The 24,742-nt window shown below is 47.2% G+C and overlaps 2 protein-coding genes and 1 pseudogene across 7 annotated transcripts in view; 1 reads left to right on the forward strand and 2 right to left on the reverse strand.

Moving 5' to 3' along the window:
* The window catches only part of TEX14 (testis expressed 14, intercellular bridge forming factor), a 188,561-nt gene that overhangs the window by 64,819 nt on the left and 99,000 nt on the right, over window positions 1–24,742 (forward strand). For all 6 annotated transcript variants that reach the window (XM_085876591.1, XM_085876593.1, XM_085876592.1 and 3 more), the window contains one exon: window positions 11,574–11,697. In XM_085876591.1, coding sequence (XP_085732717.1) covers window positions 11,574–11,697 — 124 coding nt within the window. The remainder of the gene's footprint in view (window positions 1–11,573; window positions 11,698–24,742) is intronic.
* Window positions 18,890–20,061, reverse strand: LOC147027288 (uncharacterized; annotated as a pseudogene).
* On the reverse strand, window positions 20,126–23,315 carry LOC147027289 (uncharacterized). The gene is given in 1 exon segment (XM_085880227.1): window positions 20,126–23,315. A coding segment is annotated over 1 exon segment (2,718 nt). The 3' UTR covers window positions 20,126–20,597.

Genomic DNA, 24,742 nt, shown 5'->3' on the forward strand with positions numbered 1-24,742 from the left:
TTGAACTGAACCCTGTGAACCACAACGGTGCTTGGGCTGCACAACGCAGTCTCCGTGCCAGCTCAAGTGGCACACGCAATGAGCACAACGAATGAATGCATGAACGGTTTGAACTGAATGCAGTGAACCACAACGGTGCATGGGCTGCACAAACGCAGTCTCCGTGCCAGCTCAAGTGGCACACGCAATGAGCACAACGAATGGATGCATGGACACAAACACGGTGCACGGGCTGCCACTGCAGGCCCGTGTTGTAGCTGCCAACAGGGCAGTTCTCGCAGCTTGCAAACTGTTGCCTTGATCCTGGCGCACATGGAAATGAACAGGGGGGGGGGGCAAAGCAAAATTGAACGGGGCTGGTGAACATGGGCAGTGGGCATGGCATGGCAAAGGTGCAGGCAACACAGCCCGCAGAAGAAGGCCGCTGCAGGCAAACACAGCCGGCAGATGAACTGGCCGGCACAGGCCTTGAAGAAAAACAGCCAGCAGATGAACTGGCCGGCACAGGCCTTGCAGAACACAGCTGCCGATGAAGTTGGCCGGCCTCCGCCTTGAAGCAAAACACGGCCAGCCGATGAAGTTGGCCAGCCTTTGCCGTTCAATGGAGGTTGGTGGAGGGAGTGCGGTGGTGCTGGCCACTTGGAAGGCGGGCTCGGACCTACCTACCTGTCTCCCTCCCAACCTATCGCCTTTGCCTGTCACTGTACATACCCACTCCCTTAATTTGTCAAACCCCAATTTAGCCCCAACTTATTTTTTTTTTTTTTTTTTTTACTTTTATGTTTACTTCCCCTCTATAAATCGTCCCCTAACCCCCTTTATCGTCCTTGTTCGGCTAACCTATCCTGTCACCTAGCCTACTCCCAACCCCTACGTTCCCTTCCCGGAGGGGAATAAGGGAGAGCTAACGTCCTGTGTCGAGGCCCAACGAAGCCTCAGAATGGCCTCCCCAGAGTTCGGCGATCTATAACCAAGGTGGGTCCAGCGGCCCACAACGACAGCGAGGGGATGGATGGTGCGCAGGGGTACATCTCCTAATCTACCCTAACCATTTAACTGTTAAACTACCCCGGGGCTTTCAACAAGCGCCTCTCGCTTAAACTATTGGTTCTAACAACCCAGATTCCCGTCGCCTGTGTTGGTGTCCTCACAATTTCGGGCCTCGCCCCCCAATTTTCGCTCCGTGCCCTCACACGGTCTCCTGGCTGGGACACGTGGCTCCCTTTGGCAGGCACGACCCTCTGCCAATTCTCCCGCTATGGCACCCCCGGGCACTACACTGCCTCCGAGCCTACCAGCTCCCTAACACCGGGGAGTGCCCCCCATGGCACCTCCCCTGAAACGCACACGTGGCAGGCCGGCCTCCCGGGCCCCTTTCCGAGGGTCACCCGTGCCCACAACACTGCCCACGCGGCTAATGGCGCCCCGGGCCCCCGCACCAAGCAGGCGCACCCGTGCCCACTACTCTATCCCGGCCCCCCATGGGCCCATGGCCTACCGCGGCCGACTAGCCTGGTGCCCGGGGTACCCTCTCAGCGATACTCACCTTTCGCAGCCACGCTCCCAAGCCCGTCAACAGGGCTCCTGCACCCCTCCAAATGGGTCTCGAGCCTACTTTCCCACCAACAGCAAAACGACCTCCATTTTTCAATTTGACTAACCCAGCTAACTCACTTTACTCTGACCCCGGGGTCCCTTGGGCGGGAGTCACTCCTCCCCCCAATCACTCATCGCACCATGCATTCCCCATTCACTCCACACACACAGACTCGCTGGCCTCACTCACTCACCAAGTACTCACCTCACAACTCTCCAACTCTTCAACACACACCGCTGAACTCTGCCATCCTTCGAACTGCATCCCCTAACTAACTCGTGCTCCCACGTCGTCCCTTAAACTACAGCACGTTCCTTTTAACACTACGTAGCTAAGCTACGTCCCCGCTACACATTCACAAGTCTGTCACTGTCTCCAAATAAATCATTTTATTTAATTTCCCAACCTAAATCTGGCTAAAATCCCTCTACCTAATCCATTCCACGGACTCCATGAGGACTTACCCCTGCCCCATGAAGTCGGTCTAGCTAAGCTAACCCTTCCCCCTAACTAGTTTCCATCCTGTGCCCAGGGTAAGGGGGTCTTTCACCCCTTGCCCAGGAATTCTTTGCACCCAAAAGTGAGGCTTGGCTTTCTTTTTTTTTTTTTTTCCATGCGCAGCACCTGCGCGGCAACTCGCGCTCTTTGCACCTTGCAACTGCCCGTGACGTCATGCAGCTGCACGTGTTCCTCGTCCCTCCTTGGACGGGACCATCCGGCAGAGATACCCCTCCTGCCGGATTCCAACCCCACGTGCAGCCATGACGTCACCGTGCGCATAAAAAAAAACACAAGCCACACGTCTCGAGGGGTTCCCCACGCGAACACATGTGCTTTGCCCGTTGGAGCTTAACACACACGATCGCGTGGAGAACCCGTCCGGTCCAAATCCATTTACCTGCCTAACTTTGTCCGTCCGCGGGATCGGCAAATCCACCGCGTGCGTTTCCGGACCGGGACTTCACTCTCGCAAGCGAGCACGTGGGGGCCTCGTGCGTTGCACAGCACGGACCTCGTGCTCACTGCTGGGTGAACCCGGCACGGTCCTCGAAACAACTACAGCCGCTACTCGGCTTTCTCTCCTCTGTCGCCGTCTCCGTCGCCATTCCACACACGCATACCTGCGTGTCACGACGCACACAGTCCACACCATCACATTCACACGGGGAGACGCGGCTGCGTGCTCCCGCATGCCAACCGACATCTCCCTCTCATACCGCTCTCTCACACACACGGTCTCCCTGGCACACAGCGACCTTGCACACGGCCGTTCACTCACGCGTGCGGGGGCACTCACCCGCGGTGCCTCACTCGCACTCCGTGCCTCATCCACACACGCGGGGGCACTCAACCGCGGTGCCTCATTCACACACATGGCGACACTCACACACCCGGTCTCTTCCACACACGGTGCCTCACCCACACACGCGGGGGCACTAACCCGCGGTGCCTCACTCACACTCCGTGCCTCATCCACACACGCGGGGGCACTCAACCGCGGTGCCTCATCCACACTTCGTGCCTCATCCACACACGGTGTGCTGGGAAGCACGTACTCCGGCAACATCGCCACCACACCACTCACACATGGTGCCTCATTCATACTGGCCGTTTCATCCACACACACGGCCTCTCTCACACACGGTGCCTCATCCACACCCGGCGTGCTGGGAAGCACGCACTCTGGCACCATCGCCACCACACCACTCACACACGGGGTCACTTCCACACACGGTGCCGCACTCACACCTTGCACCACACACACAGGGACAACCACACTGGGGATTTGTGTCCCCACAAGGGTCTCCGGGGCCTCTACACCCCCCAAGCTCTCCGTGCACCCGTCCACAGCACTCGTCCCCTCAACCTCGCAAAGCACGACCGAACTCACCTGGTCGTGACTCGCCTCAAGGGGGCATACTCCCTCCCCTCGTTCCTGGAGGAGGCCATCCCGCTGCTCGCACCGGGTCCCTACACGCTCCGCGAGCTCACCCCCATTATCCTCCACTACCTCCGTGTGTGTGTGTGTGCGTCACTTACCCCGTCTTCATCGTGTAGTCTTCCCTCTATCGTTCCCATCTCCCGTGTCTCTGCCAACTCTTCACCCTTTACCTCCCTTGTCTCAACTATTATTTCCTTTGTCACGGCCTTCATGCCCGCCTGCAGGCATCGGCCAATGTTCTGTGTCTCACCCCGGAACTTTTTCATTTCTTCCTTCATGTTTGCTTCCATTCCGTTTATTTGCTTGTTCATTTCGTTTTTCATTTCATTTGTATTTGTATCCATCTTCTCGTTCATGTGTTGTGTATTCGCATCCATCGTCGTTTTCACTTCATTCATTTGCTTGTTCATGTCTTTCATTTCGTTTGTATTTGCATCCATTTTTTCGATCATTTTCGCATTCATCTTTGCTGTCGTTTCCGCATACATTTTTGCCAGCATGGTGAATAGCTGGGTCATGTCGGGTGCGCTTGGGTGAGCCGTTTCGGCAGGGGTCGGGGAAGGGTTTTGGTGGAGAGGGGGAGGGGAGGTGTCATACACTGCGGCCGCTGCCGCACCCACCTCAGGTTCTGGGTTCAGTTGGGCGAGTCCGTGTTCCTGCACAATCAACATTTCCTGCTCAGGGATTCCATCCTGGACCATGGATTCTACATTACTACACATATACATTTCTAATACCCCCGGCTCCCGCTCGCCTTGAGACGCCATCTTGCTTCTCGTGAAGGGTTAATTTGCTCGCTCGTAATTTGGAGGGAATCGGGGGTCGCTTCTCTCACCCCTGGACCGATTCCCGTGAATTTCGCTGGAGACAGGAGAGCCTGTTGTCCCGCTCTCCAATACCAGTGCCGCGAGGAGGGCGATGAATTTGTATCCCACTCCTGACACCAGTGTTGCGGTCTTCGCGCCCGCCGGCGTGCGGACGGCCACGTAACTCGAATCGCGGCACGTCGCCCACCGGACGGACAATCCAGTCGTGACCCTCTCGGACTAACGCCGGGAACCAGTCACGGGTGGACCTTTCGGTCTCACCGCGATCGAGCCAATCAGCCCCCGCGTGGGATAGGGTTGCTCGCCAAATTCGAACTACCTAAGTACCCACGCGGAGGGTAGACCGGGCGATCGCACCTCGCCGCAGGTCGACTTCGGACACGGGCCACTTAAGCGACCCGTTCCGTACTATCAGAATAACCGAGCGGTGTTATCGTCGACCTCGACGGTTCGATTAATTATCGGGCGTACTCAGCCCACTACCAACCCTTTACGTGAAGCAAGATGGGGATTCAATGGAGGAAAAGACGAAGCGAAGCGGGAGAACAGTTCAACAATAAAGCACATTTATTCGCGGCACACGGGAAGCACACAAATACAATTCCACCAAATGCACACAAAAAAAAGAAAACACTTCCATTTACACAAAAAGCAAACATAAAAGTGAAAACACAGTGCAGAGCTAATACCGACTACCGAGCACACGGCAACACTTATACAATTCTACTTCACAGACGGCGCCGACAACACATACCCAAAACCAAGGAAAAGAAATACCCTCAAGAATGAGGTAGGCCTGGGGCCGAGACCGGGTCGGGCCTACCCGTCTGGTGATGAGACGCGGAGCGGCGATGGCCCCGCAACCCGCGGGCCTCGTGGACAGTGCCTGGCTGGGGGTGGGAACGGGGCCCCCTTGGTCGCACTATCTCAGCGCGGGGGGAAACAGGAGGGGGTTGCTGATGCTCGGGGTATAGAGGATCTTTATTATATGCGACGAGCGTCTCCACCTCGGCCAGGTCGCGCTGTCGGCCTCCCTCGGGCGCGCAGCTCCTTGCACGACGCGAGCACCCCCTCGTCCGCCCTCGCCGCCTCTCCACAGCTCCGTCCCCTCCGTTCCGACTCCAACGCACACGACGAGCAGCTCCACCGCCCGCGAAGTCTTGACTCTCTGTCCGTTCTTGTTTGCGACTCCTCGTTCTCGTTCTGCTGACTCTCTCCTTACTGACTCTCTCGTTCCGACTTTTACGACTCCTTTGACTGACGAACACCGTCCTTTTATCCCCCCGTAACTTCGCCTTTGACCCCCTCCCTTTGACCTTTCACCTCGCTCCCCATTGGCCCGAGAAAAAGTGGGCGTGAAGGCTTTTTGATCCACAAATTTGCATATATCGATCGTTCTGGAGGCGGGGCCAAATCGCCCCTCGCTCACCGATTGGACGGCAAAAAGTGGGCGTGTGTCGTTTTTGATCCGTTTTTGAAGCACAAAATCCGTGATTTTGTACACGCTGTTCGACGCGCGTTCTGCATGAGTCTAACACCGGTACCCACAGCGGGGCAAGAACGGTGGCGATGCTACGGTTGCGAGGTGTGACGGGAAGGTCGTGGCGGTTGTGGTGAAGCGGCGTTGTGGTTGGTGGTTGATGTTGTGGTTGTGATCATGGCGGTTGGTCCAAAATAAAGATAGTAAAAGAAAAACGGCTATCCTGAAGAGTCGCAGCTCGCATAAATGACATGTATTCCCACTAGACAACGGGTTTGGGCCTAACTACACATATACTTGCCGAGATACCTCACCTAAGGGACCTGAATGGTGGTTTGCGAATCTGGTAACCACAACAATATGTTTCCAGGGCTGAACATGAACATTTTTTTTTTCAGCCTGTTCATGGGATTTTGCCTGTCCTGTCAATTTGTAAACTTGTCAACCATTGCACCTGTCCAACTATTCGTGGCACAGATATAATTTAATTCAGCAAGCTCAGACCGAACCCTACGCAGGCCAGCCTAAACTAGATCTCACATGGACTCATGAATTGTGAAAATTAGCATTTAATAAAAAATAACATTACATACAATGCTTACTCTATTGTTTCTCAGATTATAATACATAGTCACTTGAAGAAGAAAAAACATTGACAACAAAAACAATTAGAAACATGCTGCAAAATCATAATGAGGACTGTCTCTGACTTCCCAGTGAGTGATTTATTACTTTTAGGCTGCATACTCAGAACACAATAATACAGTGATAGTATTTATTATGATCTTAGTAAAACGTATTAACTATTATAATAGAGTGGTTTTATTAGTCCCCTACCGGTATCACGAGAGGGGACTATAGGTTTGCTCTCTGTCCGTGCATCCCACCTGTGGTTTTTCAGACTTTTTTTTCCATACCCTTTAACATATACAACAGTAACATGATACATGGCTTTACTATGATAAGTTACAGAACAAGTTTAAGTTTCAGGACGTTTGGTCAATTTTTAACAGTTATGCCCTTTTTGGACTTAGAAAATATTACATCGGGAGGGGACATGTATTGCAAAGCAATTCTTGCTCTTGTTATAATTTATTGTTCAGCTGAAAGACTTTATTTCCCTTGACTGAGTAAGTTGTGTTTGCAATTAAAAAAAAAACATATTTACAATCACAATTGCTGAGTGATACCATTCAATTTTTCATCCAATGTTACATGTGATGAAAATGTTTACCACAAGCTAGCATGCATTGTATGATTTCCCAAGCATACATAGATTCACCCAAATGTAACCAGATGTCTTCAAGAGAACCTAGCTTTCGTCTTGGTCTCTACAGATAAATATGGATGTTAAAAAGCAAAAGATACAGATGTTAGTACAAATACACAACAGAGAATGGTGTTGGGAGCTCCTTTCTCTTATTAACTTTCTCACTAAGATCAAACTGGATGGTCTGTGTGGCTGAGTCAGTGTTAGCAAACTGAGTGGGCAAAAGGAGGGGTAAGATACAGTTCATGGTTCCTCCTGCAAAATGTAACAAGTTGCTTGTTTCTGGCAAAACTTGACCCCTGCATGCAAGACAGAATCGCTGTTTCCGAGTCATCCTGATCGAGCTGTAGCTGTTTGCAGGGATTAGATTCACCCTGGTTATCATTCCAGCGAGCACCTTCTCAGGTTCTCGACACCATGCACCCGCACACTGATGTCGGTGACTAGCTTTGAAATGATGTCAATATGATAATGGTTGCATGGGATTTAGTGATCTTAAAGTGCCTTCAGAAAGTATTCACATCCCTTGACTTTTGCCACATTTTATTGTGTTACAGCGTGAATTTAAAATGGGTTGTTTAATTTTTTTTTTGTCACCGATCCACACAAAATACCCCATAATGACAAAGTGAAAACATGTTTTTAGAAACTTTTACAAATTGATTAAAAATACAAAGCTGAAATGTCTTGTGTCGATAAGTATTCAACCCCCTGGGCCAGTACTTTGCAGAAGCACTTTTGGCGACGATTACAGCTTCGAGTCTTTTGGGTATTATATGTCTATCAGCCTTCACATCTGGATTTGGGGATTTTCCCCAATTCTTCTTTGCTGATTTGCTCAAGCTCTGTCAAGTTGGATGGGGAGCATCCGTGAACAGCCATCTTCAAGTCTTTCCACAGATTCTCAGTGGGATTCATGTCTGGACTTTGGCTGGGCCACACAAGGACTTTCACTTTCTTGTTCTGAAGCCATTCCAATGTTGCTTTGGCTGTATGCTTGGGGTCATTATCCTCTTGGAATGAAAATCTTCGCTGCAGTCAAAGGTGTTTTGCACTCTGAAGCAGGTTCTCCTCAAGGATTTGTTCCCTCTATCCTTTCAAGTCTACCAGTCCCTGCCGCTGAAGAGCATCCCCATCACATGATGCTGCCACTACAATGCTTCACGGTAGGGATGGTGTTAGATGGGTGATGAGCTGTGCTCGGTTTTCGCCAGACGTAGTGCTTTGCATTCAGACCAAATAATTCAATTTTCATCTCATCAGACCACAGAATATTTTGCTTCATGCTCTCAGTCTTTCACGTGCCTTTTTGCAAACTTCAGGCGTGCTGTCATGTGCCTTCTTCTCAGGAGTCGCTTTCATCTGGCCACTCTCCCATAAAGCCTAGATTTGTGAAGTGCTGCAGAGATTGTCGTCCGTCCGGCAGGTTCTCCTATCTCAGCCAATGAGCTCTGTCGTTCTTTCCCATGGTGTCTTCCACAAAGAGTGATCAATTGTCCCCAGCACCCTGTCCAACGATCCTGTCATCCTTGTGCGTTTTGCAAATGCTCTTGTTTCCACCAAGAGCATTTGGTCATTGGGTTATTGCTTACCTCCCTGGCAAAGGTCTTTCTTTCCCAGTTGCTCAGTTTGGTTGGATGGCTAGCTCCAGGAAGAGTCTGGGTAGTTCCATATTCTTTCCATTTCCTAATGATGGAGCTCTCTATCCTCTTGGGAACTTTCAACACTATAAATTGTTTTATACCCTTCCCCAGATCTATACCTTCTCACAATTCTATCTTGGAGTTCCATAGACAGTTCCTTGGACTTCATGGTGGAGGTTCTGTTCTGACATGTACTGTCAACTGTGGGACCTCAGATAGAAAGGTGTGTTTCTTTCTAAATAATGTCCAATCAATTGATTTGGCCACAGGTGGATTCCAATGAAGTTGTAGAGACATCTCAAGGATGGTTAAAGGGAATTGGATGAACCTGAGCTCAGTTTGGAGCGTCATAGCAAAGAGGTTGAATACTTATTGATGCAAGACATTTCAGCATTTCATTTCTCATTAATTTGGAAAAAATTCTGAAAGCATGTTTTCACTTTATCATTATGGGGTATGTTGTGTAGATCGCTGACATTAAAAAAAAATTAAATCCATTTTAAATTCAGGCTGTAACACAACAAAATGTGATAAAAGTCAAGGGGGTGTAAATACTTTTTCAAGGCACTGTATATGTGCATTAAAGTGTCTTCTGTCATGTCTATCATGCTGGAACTCTACGGACAAGATGTAGGATTTTGCCTCCATCTCTCCTGCTGGACAAAGGGTGACATCCTGTTTGCCAAGCTTACACACCCTACTTGCGAATTAACCCCCATTGTGGTATGTCTCGGTGGAAGAAAGAAATAGAGCATGACGGCACCCTCTCAGTATCTTGGCTCTTCCCATTGACTCTGCCACGGTGAGGAGCAGAGAAAATGGCAGGGCAAGTGTTGAAGTGGGGTTATGTGACTGTGCTCTTAAAGTGGGGAAAGCTTGGAAGAACAGACAGAGCGCCTCCGCTGCACTATATTTAGCTCGCTCATCTTTTAATTGAGAAGCTGCCGAGGTGAACTGATCACTATCTTTGCAATCTTCCTGTGTACAGGAGCATTTATTCGAGGCTTGGAAATCTGTGTTGCCCAGCCCAAAACCCAGATTGCACGAGGACCTATTTGAAGGACTTGGGTATGCCACATTCTTTGTAATGATTCTGCAGCCTGACGAGAGACTTGATATTGTCGCGTCAGAGGTCCAGCTAATGTAGACCCTCTGAGCTTGAGGTCCAAAAACCTCAAAACCCCAAAAAACAAATTGCCAAACGCTGTCCTAATTCTCACTGCGTTCTTTTAATTACCTCCACTGCACTAATATAATAATTTACAATCCCCCAAAGATCGTTCAAATATAACCAAGACTGACAGTTCGTTTCACGCTGGAAGGCAGAAGGCGGGAAGACGTTCCTTATAAATACATTGGTTTATTATAACAAAAATGTCGTGGATAAGTAAGTACAGGACTACAAATAACGGAACAGATCTGGTGGTCGACAGCCACAGATTGGGAAGAAAGGGGAAGCACACAAACTTAGTCGCCGAAAATATACCCTGCTAATGGTGACAAAATATTGGATTCAAACTATGAACAAAGTGATAGGTGGGGACTTGAGCAGACACGAGCTGGTCTTTGCTGCAGGATGATGGTGCCGTGTAGACTAGTGTGGCACATTACGAAATACAGCCTAGCGCAAGAGATGAGAGGTGGTGATGAGGTGCAATGACGTTCTCCGTCTTTGGAATCAGTCCTTTGCAGGGAGCAACATCTTCTGACCATGTGCGTGTTTGCATACAGCTTTTGAGCCACAAGGACCGCTTTTCCAATACACCTGGTCCCATTCATTAGTCACCTGCTATCTGCCTGTGGATAGCACCACCCTGCATTGCAGATCCCATGGTGTCTTCCACAAAGAGTGATCAATTGTCCCAAGCAGCCTGTCCAACGATCCTGTCATCCTTGTGTTTTGCACGCAGAGTATAAAGGCAACACTCTCGCAAAAAGAGGTTGTCATGCATTTGATTCGACGTTAAGCTTGGAACCCATCCATTTGCATTGATTGCTGAGGACACTGCAGATTTTATGGTGTCTTTTAGAAAGAGTAATACCTAGTTTGTAGCTTGCAACTTACTCAAGGTCCTAACCTTACCTTCAGATGGCATGGCATCGGCGGCAAAGGTTTGCTTACAGAATTAATTCCACCAAGAGCATTTGGTTACACGAATCAAAACATCCATCCATCCATTGGGTCCATACTCTGTGCAGAGCGTTGGTGCTGCCTAAGTAGTCTCTTTGGCTATTGGACACAATCTTGGACGGGTCGCCACTCCGACACAGGATACTAGCAAGCTGGTACTCATTTTGCCGACCTCGGAAGGATGACAGGCAGAGTCAACCCCACCTGGTATTAATTCAACAGCAGAGCGGGATTTGAACTTCGGATCCCAAGCCCACCACCCTAACCATTAAGTCAACACCAGGCAAAATAATAATGAATGAATGAATTGACAACTGTGTTGCTTCCTCAATAATTATTTGTCCTGTTTTCCTATTTTCCGATCCTTCCCCTTTGGTTGGGAATGGAAATAGTCCTTCCATTCACCACTTTTCTTCAAAACATAAGAAAGGCAATCACTGTGTCACCTGTTATGTGCTATAGACTCTTTGGTTGTTGTTTATTGCTGCTGTAAGCCCTGGCCATGAGTTAAGAATGAACACACATATTGACCACTCTGCAGTATATTTCATCACTGATTGAAAAATTGATAAGCCATTGCAGATTGTTTAAAAATAGTATAACTCTTTCCTTTAAAAGGGTATGTAATGTACATCAATGCTGAATCAAACTTGCCTGTGTGTTTTGGTTTTTTGTTGGAACAGTTCCCTCAGACACCCTGGGCTCCTATGCCTCATGGGTATCAGCCTCATTCATGAGATAGTCTCGCCACGTCTCGTGTTTGAAAGGGTCCACCTTGGCTCTCTCTTCTTCATGCTACACACAAAGGTGACTTTCATGTAAACTGTTATCTTTGGATGTTCAACTCTTTTCTGCCTCAATTGGTAAAGTTACCTGAAAGAATGAATTTCAATTTTCTTCCCAAAATATTGTGACGTCTTAATGTGTACACTGGATGAAAGAAAAGTGTGATCATCGACACAATGACAAGGAACATCTTTATTGCATCTCACTACCAATAACTGGCATGAACGCCTTCCATATGAAACTCAAAATTGAAGCAGATTGTACACTTGCAGTTCTTTCTTTGTTCCTCTTTTCTCTGCTTTTCTCTTTGGCTATTCTTGAGTAAGTTCCATCTCACTCTTCCCTCCAAGGCTTCAATTTGGCAGTGAAGCACCACAAGGCATCACTCTTTCCAACCATGATGTTTTATAACCCCTTTAACTCCAAATTACTTTGGCTAAGTTTGTATCATCCACTGTTTTGTTCACCTATCTACACATACTGAGCTGCTTGTACCTCCCCCACCCACCACTGTTTGTTCTACATGCAGGGAAAGGGAGGGGGTAGTTGGTATAGCACAAGGCAAAATAGATACCCTCTCCCATCAAGAGAGAATTTGAACCATTGGAGCATCTATAAAGGACGTACTCATTTGTTTTACATACACACCAATAAAAGGGTGTGTGTGTGTGTGTGTGTGTGTGTGTGTGTGTGTGTGTGTGTGTGTGTGTGTGTGTGTGTGTGTGTGTGTGTGTGTGTGTGTGTGTGTGTGTGTGTGTGTGTGTGTGTGTGGTGTGTGTGTGTGTCTTTCATAACTCCAAAACCATAAAACCTAAGCAACCTGAAACTTTGCATGCATATGAAGAAAACTCCAAGGAAGTGCAAGAGTGAAAATTGGGTGTTTGGGTTAATTAAAACACTCCTTTTGAAGATAATTCACGCCATTATTTAATTATATCCTTCAAAAGGCGATCCTTGGCCACCTCGCTCTTTTTTTTTTTTCCCTGCTCAACCATGCCTTAACTTGGAACAGGCCACAACGATTTCTTAACGATAAAGTTTTTTTTCACTTTCCTCACTCATATTGAATGCGTTTTCATCATAGCTATGAATCGCTGGGTACATCGCTTTTGTAAGTGCTATCGTTTTCAAATTAGGAGCTTGGAGTGATTTCATGCATTATATGACACAATTTTCCACGATCTACTCTGACAGGCTAATTAAAGTACATCATCAAAATATTATTTCGGTTTTGAGAATCGGATATCGTCCGGACTAAGTAAGTGTCAAAATCTGTTGTGAAATCTGATAATTTAAATAAATAACGAGTCTTGTAACTTAGCCGATTATACCGTCTGCCTTCCCTTACTTGAAGCAAGCAAGGCTTTGTCCCCTCCTCCATACATACACAAGAATATGTGAAATTCCAAAGCGTTAAACTTATTTTTTTTCTCCTGTTTAGAGAATTATATTGAGTGAACAAAAAAATTTAGGAATGTAACAAAATTAACCAGCTTCATTGAGCTGTATAATTTAATGCATTCATTGCTTGACCTCACACCCTGTACCCCTGAGGGACTGCATATCCATAGCATCTGCCAGATATATGTCTATATTTTCAGAGGTTTCGCAAGGTGCTCTGCAGGGAATCGAAGCAAATCTGGTGAAAAACGGACATTTTAAATTAAAGTTTCAATGTTTGCGCACACCGTGAACCAATGAGCCATGTGATGTGTGCACAGGCCAGGCAACGTGGCGGATTAACTGCAGTGTTTATTTCATGGGCGATTGAACTTTGTGATGTCTCCAGGGTTGTTCTGCATTAACCTGCAACTCTTTTGTGGATAGTCATGATGTGAATGAATTCATTTTATTTCTTTAACCACTGCATGCGCTGTGAAGACGGGCTTTAAAGTTAAAGGGATCATTTATGGTATGGAGCGAGAGCCTGGCCAACTGCTCCTTATCAACCATTTAATGGGAGTGCTTGCATGGGTGCTTAAGCCACTTGCGGAGCGCCCATTGTCGACAGTAAAGAATAATGTTTATGAACATATCACTGAAACGTTTACATAAATGCAACATTGTTTTGCGGTGAAAGCTATGCAAGGTTTCTGGGTTGTATACAGTACGTACTGGAGTTGGTAATGACACTGAATCCAACCTGCCGATTCCCGAAAAATTGCCAATATCAGCCAAGTGCATGCGCGCGTGCATGCGCGCGTGCATGCGCTGTCCATAAAGCATAACATTCTTTCTGCTCACTCCCCTACTCCCCCCCTCTCTCATTCTTTCTGCGAACTCCCCTACCCCCCCCCCCACTTTCTCTCTCTCTCCCCCCCATCCTTCTCTACCCCCTCCCAATACAGTACAGTACCCTCCTCCCGCTCTCTCTCTCTCTCTCTCTCTCTCTCTCTCTCTCTCTCTCTCTCTCTCTCTCTCTCTCTCTCTCTCTCTCTCTCTCTCTCTCTCTCCCCCCCCCATCCTTGCTCTACCCCCTCCCAATACAGTACAGTACCCTCCTCCCGCTCTCTCTCTTTCTCTCTGTCTCCCATCCTTGCTCTACCCCCTCCCAATACAGTACAGTACCCTCCTCCCGCTCTCTGTCTCTCTCTCTCCCCCCCCCATCCTTGCTCTACCCCCTCCCAATACAGTACAGTACCCTCCTCCCGCTCTCTCTCTCTTTCTCTCGCTCTCTCTTTCTCTCTTTCTCTTTTGACATATCCGGACGGTGGTTATGTCCGGGCGGTGTCGGTCTCAGGACGCGTCCGGGTGGTGTCTGTGTCAGGACGCGTCCGGGCAGTGTCCGTCTCAGGATGGGTCCGGGCGGTGTCCGTCTCAGGACGGTCCGGGCGGTGTCCGTCTCGGGCGCGTCCGGGCGGTGTCCGTCTCGGGCGCGTCCGGGCGGTGTCCGTCTCCGGCGCGTCCGGGTGGCGTCCGTCTCCGGCGCCTCCTGGCGGCGTCCGTCTTGGGGACGCGTCCGGGCGGCGTCCGTCTCGGGGACGCGTCCGGGCGGCGTCCGTCTCGGCGACGTCCGGGCGGCGTCCGTCTCGGGGGCTCCGGACGAGTCCCCGCGGTGTCCATTTCCTGTCGGTGTGCGGCTCCAGACGCATCTGGACGGTGTTTATGTCTGGACCGGAGTTTGTCTCCAAGCTGTGTTTATGCTATGACCGATAGAAAATGGATTTCAGACATTATTTTGTTTCCATCGTCATTGTTATTGTCTGCAGAATCATTTTAATGAAATGGTATGAATCGTAATTAACGCTCCACCGCACGTCTGCCTTCCCTTCCTCTCACCTCACACTGTCTTCCCTTCCCCCACCCCTCCTCACTCCCCTCTCTCCTCTCCTCTCCTTTCCCCTCCACCTCTTCACTTTCTCTCTCTCTCTCTATCTCTCTCTCTCTCTCTCTCTCTCTCTCTCTCTCTCTCTCTCTCTCTCTCTCTCTCTCTCTCTCTCTCTCTCTCTCTCTCTCTCTCTCTCTCTCTCTCTCCTCCACCCCTCTGTTTCTCTCCCTCTCCACCACCCCTTTAGTATTGTGACGTCCACGGGACTTGAACAGTCCCTCCAACGTAGAATGAGCCGAAACGATGGAGGCGGTTTATTTATTTATAACCCAAAGATGGCGGTTCTAATCGCTCTACCGCAAACGGGACGAGGAAGGTGGCACGAGTCGCTTTTCACTGAGTTGATAATGTTTATTCCTCTAACCAGAAATAACAAGACTCGGCAAGAAGAGGGATCCGGGGCGATTCGACGGGATGGTGTGGGATCGGGCGTGGGGAAAACACAGACAATTCCAATGAATATACAAATCTCAAACCCTCGAAGGCGCCAGGTACACACACACACACGCACGCACGCACGCACGCACGCACGCACGCACGCACACACACACACACACACACACACACACACACACACACACACACACACACACACACACACACACACACAAAACGTAGCGATTCCTGGTGGTCAGGCTGGACCGTGGTGTGGACGCAACAGTCCCTAGATTGGCGTCGGACGAGCTGGCCTTGCTCTCGTCAGGGGGGCAGGAGAAACCGTGGTGCTGTCGACCTCCTGGTCTTGGCCCAAGTCCGCTCACAGCCGCCAGGGAACCAGTTCTGGTGCCAACTTGCGAGCAGGAGAGGGAGGCAGGTCCGCCCGCCGTTCGACCCCGTACTCCGAGCCAGCAGAACCCCAGAGCCAACCAAGGTGAGGCACGAGGCTCAGCAAGGCTACAAGACACGATGAAACCAGGGCCGAATCAGCGCAACAACAAGCACGCTCCCAGCACAACAGCCTCCACCAAAACAGTGTTTCGGGACAGATCTTCTTCCTCTTCCTTTTCGACCCCGAACAGAACCTTTTTATCCTCCCGTCCTCGTCACTTCCAATCGAGCCGTTTTATTGGCCCACCGCCGTCGCCTTCCGCCAATCGTGATCACGGGGCGGAGCCATCCGCAGCACTGTCCTGTGACGTCACGGCAAGCCTCGAGAGAATACTAAAAGGGGATTACGCAGACACACTTACCCTATCCCGTGTCCCTATCTAATTACGTGACAATTATAATTTCCCCCTTGAAGAAATGGACATTTACTAGACAACTTATCACCACTGAATTGCTACTTATTACATTGAGATCCTGGTACACTCGAACAGCATGGCATACCTAATTAAACATCCTAATTACCCTTTGAATGCATACCCCCCCCTCAAACGTAACAGTATGATCGTCAGCGAAGCGACGTGTGGTATTTGCTCGTAATAGAATGTAATTTTATTTTTTTGTAGCAATGGCGGATGAGAAGCAATGTAGCAATAGCGATTGGAGGTTCCTTGCCACCATGTTTCCCTGCTTGCTATCCTCGAGTGTGTTGCTCTCTTGACTTGTTCTTATCTCCGTGTGGGAATCTGTATTTTTCGCGGGGAATCTGACCTTGACATTCGTGATTCCACTGTTCGTGGACCCTGCGTATTCGCGGTTCATAAAATGTAACCTGCTTCCACATTTGCGGCCCTGTGTTTTGCGTATTCATGGGTGTAGTCGCGGTTTTTCACAGGGTTTTTTTATTTTCCCTCATGAATATTGAACTGCCGGGAAGATTTCCCCCTTTTTCTCATTGAAACAATGCCCCAATATTTGTGAATTCAACATTTGTGGCATTTTTTTGGAACGTATCCCCTGCCAATGTCGGGGTCCCACTGTACATATATACAATGCCTTCAGAAAGTCACACCCCTTGACTTTTTCACATTTTGCTGTGTTACAGCCCAAATTTAAAATGGAATAACTTTACATTTTTTGTCACTGATCGACACAAAATACCCCTTAATGACGGTGAAAACTATGTTTTTCGACATTTTTTTTCAAATCTATTGAATATGAAATGCAGAAATATCTAATTTACATAATTATTCAACCCCCTGAATCAATACTTTGTAGAAGTGCCTTTGGCAGCGATTACAGCTTCGAGTCTCCTTGGGTATGTCTATCAGCTTTGCACATCTGGATTTGGGGACTTTCTGCCATTCTTCTTTGCAGATTTGCTCAAGCTCTGTCAAGTTGGATGGGGAGCGTCTGTGAACAGCCATCTTCAAGTCTTTCCACAGATTCTCAGTGGGATTCATGTCTGGACTTTGGCTGGGCCACACAAGGACTTTCACATTCTTGTTCTGAAGCCATTCCAGTGTTGCTTTGACTGTATGCTTGGGGTCATTTTCCTGTTGGAATGTAAATCTTCACTGCAGTCTACGGTCTTTTGTACTCTGAAGCAAGTTCTCCTCGAGTATTTGCCTGGATTTGGCTCCATTCATTGTTCCCTCTATCCTTACCAGTCTCCCAGTCGCTGCTGCTGAAAATCATCCCCATAGCATGATGGTGCCACCACCATGCTTCACGGTAGGGATGGTGTTAGATAGGTGATGAGCTCTGCTTGGTTTCTGCCAGACATTGCGCTTTGCATTCAGGCCAAAGAGTTCAATTTTCGTTTCATCAGATCACATAATCTTTTGCCTCGTGCTCGCAGAATCTTTCACATGCCTTTTTACCCCTCAGCCCGAATTGGGCTAAGGGGTATTGGCGTCACAGGCGTTGTCTGGGCGTCTGCCAACTTTTGGTTTCCGTCAATTTTGAGGAGAACGCCTTGTTAGGCCATGGGCTACTTATGGCTACCATGCACCCCCCACATCTCAATGAACCTATGTTTTTCTGAATCCCCTGGATGTGCTGAATAAGAAATTGAATGTTAACATTGAAAATATAGGGATGCATTTCCGGTTTTGACCCTATAACTAATGGTAACCTAAAAACCGCTAATCACTGCTCCGCGTTGGTCATGATTTCTATGCCTCATCATATCAACTTGTAGAATGGCTCAATGAAGGTCAATGTTCACATCTGATATACCAAATAATAGCTGATGCTATTCTGCTTATTTTCATATGTCTGATAAGTTGTTACAATACATATTGCCTAAATCAGTCATTTGAATGAGCATACCCCTATCCAGGGATATTCACGCACTGACTGACACTTTCATGTTTCACATTTTTTATTTTACTGATAAATATGGCAAAGATAATCAATTTAAAAGTCATTCATAACATTCTAGTAGGCAACAGAACTATTGTAATACCAATATTAGCCAGATACCTTGATAATAAGTTGCGAAATTACATTTTAAACTTTGTTGGTGTATGCTGAAAGTTGGTCCAAACCCCACTTTCAAGAATGATTCTCACGCGTACATTGTAATTGTGTTATTATTATTTGTAATTTTGCGCCAACAAAATAATCATCGCTTTGATGGATACATGTAGTTATATAATTATAATCATGCAACACTCCTCTCATTAATAAGCACATTTGAAATATCAATGTTCATACATAGGTTTAATCAGAATCACTGTCTCCAGCAGGATAGTCTGTTCCTGCAGGAAGTGGACCATCATCATCTGATTCGTCCTCATCATCAGTCGGTGAACCTTCAACAATATCTATTGTTGTGGAAGTACATTTCCGTCATACCATAACGGCTCCATTTTGCCATCAACCATTGTCCAACCATGGCCATCAGTAGCCAGAGGGATATCAGGATCAGTGATATGCACTCTCTTCCATATTCCAACCTGGTAATTCACTCTCCTCATATGTTGCTCTAACAATTTTCGGCATGGAGGTAGATTAGCCAAATCAATGTTGTGTGCAGTTTTGATTGATGTGTCATTATCTGTTATGGTTATGGTTATGACAGGTTATGTCACACAACTGGCTCATCTTAAGGAAGCGTGCTTCATCAACTCTGCGCATGTGCGGCCTTTCGTAAATGGCACACGTGGACTCGTCAAGATCGTCTACGAGCTCTGTAGGTACATGCCAGGAGTCTCCCAGCCTAGCAAGCACTGGCACAAATTTGGGCATCTGCAATAGTTTCTTGAGAGGTTTCACTTTTCCTAATCATTTGAAGGCGCTTGTGGAGTCGCATCCACTGTATGCATGGAGTGCCATCAGAGCTGTACAGTGTTGCTGGGTATAACCTCGTGACATATCACTCACATTTAGCAGTCTTTTCTTGTTTCCAGTGCCAGTGTCAAACAAGATGGTGACATCACCGAGTGTGGGTGCATAGTGGAGAAGTATAAAGAATACATCAGTGTCCGGACTCTTCACCCTCAAGTACTTGTAACTCTGACTACTACCATGTTTACAATATAGGATGATACGTGAATCAGATTCCTCCTGGGTTGACTTGAGCGTGGGAATTTCTCTTCTATGTGTTGACAGACCATCATCAGATGTCAGGAGGTATGCAGTGCCTTCACAGATTACAGTCACTTGTCTTCCTTGTAGCTTCTTGGCATATGCATCTTGGCTCCAGACTCGAGTGAGTAGTGCAATAAACTGTTGCTTGTTGACATCATTTCCCAAGAACAATTTCCAGTCAGATGGTTTGTTGGTGTTCTCCCCTTTGATAATCAGTTTTTCACCACAACCTCATCTCAGTCGCTCCATTGCTTTCACAGAGTTAGGCAAGTAGGATTCTGTGCTGAACACAACATCACCTATCGGTGGCATTATATCAAACACTTTGGAACATATCTGGCTAAAGTTTCCTGGTGTTTCTTTCATGTAGTAGAATACAGCATTACCATCATGAATTGCTAGCTTTTCACTTGATTGGGGTACCGCAGCATCCTCATGACCCTTTGTGAGATGATGCAACGCCTTAGACTTGTCCGTCTTTGCTAAGAAACCATCAGCAGTCCCTATACTGTATGGCACAGGAGTTAATGGGTATGTCATCAGTTCCTCAAGATCCAGTTGTACACCTTGGCTTTGGGATTTCATGAGGAGTTGGAAGGCGACATTTCCTTGTTGTTTGTACTGCACAACTCTATTCGTTGTTGTCCTTTACCTTGCTTTTCTTACTCATGTCTCCGAGAGTCATTAGGTTCATGCGCTTTACTGGCTCAAGGAAGTCCTTTCCAGTCTCCAGACGTGAAGCAATAAACACTTCCTTTGCCTCTCTACCTGCTTGTTCTGCACGGAGTACACATCTTTCTGTACAGCTAATGATGCAGCAGCACCTGATGAGAGAATCAGCAGTTGATCTGGACTATCTACAGTGAACGGATTCAGGAAACTCTCCAGTCTCCACTGCCTCCATTGTTCTGCACACCAGCTTTTCACTTTTCAATACTTCTGCAGGACGTAAATCACGGTGTTTGATTCCTTCGGTGGATCCCGACAACATATCGGCCATACTGAGCGTCGTGTTCACATACTGTGATCTGGCATGTGTTGTTCTCACCCAACGTTGGTAGGCATCATGATTGGTCAGAACACCTGACACACCAGCACCACTTCCACCTGCACTGCCATGGGATTTGGCATGACGCATGAATGTTTCCTCCATGGTTTTATCAATGGCACATCAATTTCCAGGAATGAAAGAACGAGCAACACTGATTGCACCTCTCTTCATCAACTCTGTGGCTCCTGAATGGGATATTTCGATATTTGCAATGAACAAAGAGAAGAATGTAAGATATCTGGCATAGTTCTGGCCTCCAAAACTAAAGAATAAGTCAGACATCAGATGAAGACAATGGGCGTAGAGAAGGAAGTCATTGTGCTTCACAGCATGTGTGAGTGTTAACACCAGCCAAACGTGGTCCATGTATGATACCCACAATTGAGCAGTTGTGCCAAGGTTTCCTGTCTTGGAATCATCCCAATATTGCATAAATCCCTCGATGTACCTTTTCAACTCCTCGTCTGCAAGTGCTGTATTCATGGTTTCCTCAGATGGGGTATGTGTGATATCATATAGAACCTTCTTTGATTGTTCTGTTAGAGATGCAAACACATCAGCTTTGTTATGGCTTGCCAGATATTGTGAAAGAGGAAGTTTCTCTAGACATTCCAGCATGACTTTGTGGCAGTTCAATGCTCTGTCATAGTGTTTCCCTGACAGCACACCCTCGATGGAACCAGATACTTTTAAGCCTGCTTCCAACAGTATGTCAGAGAGCCCTGATCCATTCATCTTCTTTCCAATCATCTTCATGTAGGCACATATCAGGTGGAACGTCCCAATGAGGATGATGTGCTTCTCGTACCTGACCTGGTTGTTCCAAACGAGGGGATAAGCCTTCATACATACCCTCAAGTCAAACGTAGTGATGGTGTACCTCTGCTTGACTTCATTTATGGCTTCTTCAGCATAACGTAAACACTCCTGTACTGTTTTATAGTCAGTAATGGGGCTAGCTATGACAGGGTAGTAATCTATGGTGGTGAGAGTCTCGGGTCTCTGACCAGTCATTGAGATGAATCCTGTCCATCCAGGTACTTGTTGTGACATACAATTTTGTTGTCGTATCAGCATCCACAAGAAATGGTTGATTCTGGCTTTGTGTTGGGCATCTTCACCACCGGGGTATGTTCGCTGCTCATTCGTTATCTGAGGACTCCTACGCTGGGTGACATAACAATCTGGAACACATTCAGATGATTGGATGTTTAGAGAGCGTTGTTTTGTTGTCATATTCCGTGGAATGGATGGTATTTATACACGGATACCTCCGTGGTACTCTGGTCTCCCTTCTATATCCTGCAGCATGATACCATGGGCAGTGTGAATTGATCCCATTCCAGTGAGGTTATTTAGTAGTTGATCAAAGTTGTCAAATTCAGAGTGAAAGACAGAAGGTGCATCTGGAGATCGGATGATTTGAGTTGACAACAAATTTGAAGTTTCATCCACAGCCTGTGCGAGAGCTGTTTCTAGTTCCAATGAAAATGAGTAGTTCTCTGAATGTCCCATTCGATTCAGTAAGGTGATCAGTCGCTCACTCTTGAACAGGTGGCGGAGTGTCATGCATATGAACATGTGTTTTGGGAGTTTCCACTCACCATTGGTAGCTGCTCGACAAATGTCTTGTCCTATTGAGTATACCAGTCGATGTGGCTTAGATGTACGAGTGGTGGCTTTTCCACCTATGACATAGCTGAGAAATTTCTCGACTTGTGATGGTACAATATCCTTCACATCTCCAAGATATTGAGCAGTTGTTGGCCATTTTAGTTCATTGGACATAGCAAAACTGTCAAAAATCACCCGACGCAGGTATGTTCCAGCTTCTTGTATCATATCTGTCGAAGCTAGCTCGTATGCTAATCGGACTGCATTGTTCACGTCAATGTCAGAACTATATACTATATAGGACTGCATTTTTGCTGAGGAATACAGTTTGCTGGAGGCCAATCTGTCCTTGTACTCTTCGTGTTTCTCAAGTTTGATTTGGAAGTTTTCTCCACGGAAGTTTGGATTTGCGAACTCTGTGAGTTCCAAGCTGGCTATGTATGTCTCGACAAGATCAGTTAGTGTCACCATCTTCTTGTCTCGTAGAACATCAGTGTCGATTACCTCACACACATCGTGAAATGCATGATTATGAACCTCCGTCAGTTGAACTTGCTTATCTTTGTTCTGGACATTGGTGCTTCTCCACTTATCTGGCTTCTGTAGGTACTTTGTCCTGCACGACTTGTGAAATTTGGCTTCACATGCAAACAGATCCTGGCATCTAATCCGTATGAGCAGTTTTTCGTCATTTGTCTTCTCGGCTATCTCTAAAATTGTTTGCCAACCATCAGAAATAAAGCGACTCATGCCCTCGGTAGTCCACGCCCCCTTGCTTTTAACTTTTTTCCTTCCTTCAGAATTGCAAAAAATACAGTCTGGTGCAAACAACATATGATCTGATAAACTGCGTCTGCTTGGTTGGGAACATGATGGTTCTCGTGAATCCGAGTGTGTAGCCAAACGATTGATGTTCATTGTGAAACGCTGATAACACACCCTATGATAACCATGATGGTGCTCTTTTATGACATCAGGAATAAGATAACACGTGTCCTTCATCTGGTGAGCAGAACCTGCATGTTGGGCGAGTCTCTTATCACGAATCTCTTTCAATTTATCCAATTTTTGGTAACCATCCTCATTTGCAGATAATTGTAGCAATGGTCCATATTGTAATCCTGGGACATGCACAATGCACACAAGCAAACTACAATCTTGGCCACCCTTTGATCGCTTTGGGGGAGGCGCATTCTCGTCACCGAGGTCTAATGAATTAGACATCATTCAGGTGCAATCTGAAAATAGAAAATCAAAGTGGAAATATTTACTTGTCAAGCTTAATTAATTGTTCTTTGAGTACTAGATTCTGTAATATAAAACAAAACTTGTCAGTAACATAAAAAATGTGAAACATGAAAGTGCCAGTCAGTGCGCGAATATCCCTGGATAGGGGTATGCTCATTCAAATGACTGTGATTTAGGCAATATGTATTGTAACAACTTATCAGATATATGAAAATAAGCAGAATAGCATCAGCTATTATTTGGTATATCACATGTGAACATTGACCTTCATTGAGCCATTCTACAAGTTGATATGATGAGGCATAGAAATCATGACCAACGCGGAGCAGCGGTTAGCGGTTTTTAGGGTACCACTAGTTATAGGGTCAAAACCGGAAGTGCATCCCTATATTTTCAATGTTAACATTCGATTTCTTATTCAGCACATCCAGGGGATTCAGAAAAACATAGGTTAATTGAGATGTGGGGGGGGGGGGGTGCATGGTAGCCAAATGTAGCCCATGGCCTATGTCCGATTAAATCCATTTTTGCAGGGTATGTTGGGGTTGAGTAGAGGAAGGTTCCTTTCGAAAATGGGCGTGCTGCAATTTTCAATGTGGTCTCCATGGCAGCCATCTTGAAATTGGTTTCCGTCGATTTCGAGGAGAATGCCTTGTCCGATTAAATCCATTTTTGCAGGGTGTGTTGGGGTTGAGTCGAGGAAGGTTCCTTTCGAAAATGGGCTCGCTGCGATTTTCAGTGTGGCCGCCACGGCATTTGTCTTGAAATTGGTTTTCGTCAATTTCGAGAACGGCTTGGCTTGTCCGATTAAATGCATTTTTGCAGTGTGTGTGTGTTGGAGTTGAGTCGAGGAAGGTTCCTTTCAAAAATGGGCGCGCTGCGATTTTCACTAGCCGCCACGGTAGCCATCTTGAAGTCTGATTGATTTTCGATATGACGTCCAACGTGCTCTTACTGACTGCATCATCGTGATATCACTGCTTCCTTTTACAATGCATGGGCTGAGGGGTTACGCCCGCTTTGCGGAGCTATTTTTAAAAACTGCAGGCGTGCTGACATGTGCTTTTTTGTCACGAGTGGCTTCTGTCTGGCCATTCTCCCATAAAGCCAAGATTTTTGAAGCGCTGCAGAGTTTGTTGTCCTAACGGCAGGTTCTCACATCTCAGCCAAGGAACTGTCAGAGTGGTCATTGGGTTCTTAGTCACTTCCCAGACCAAGGTAGTTCCATATCCTTTTCATTTCTGTTCAGAAGTATTGTTTTCTGTTTTTTTGAGAAGTATTCTGTTCAGACGATGTGTACATCCTGTTATGCTCCTTGTTTTCCCTCGGTTCTTACAGTAATCAAACTCACTGGGAATGTTGTACAACACAAAGATTCACCTCTTGATTCAAGTCTGTGAAGC

This window comes from Eptatretus burgeri, chromosome 4, assembly GCF_056783735.1.
Source record: "Eptatretus burgeri isolate ZD-2024b chromosome 4, Ebu_testis_v1, whole genome shotgun sequence".
NCBI classification, from domain to species: Eukaryota; Metazoa; Chordata; class Myxini; order Myxiniformes; family Myxinidae; genus Eptatretus; species Eptatretus burgeri.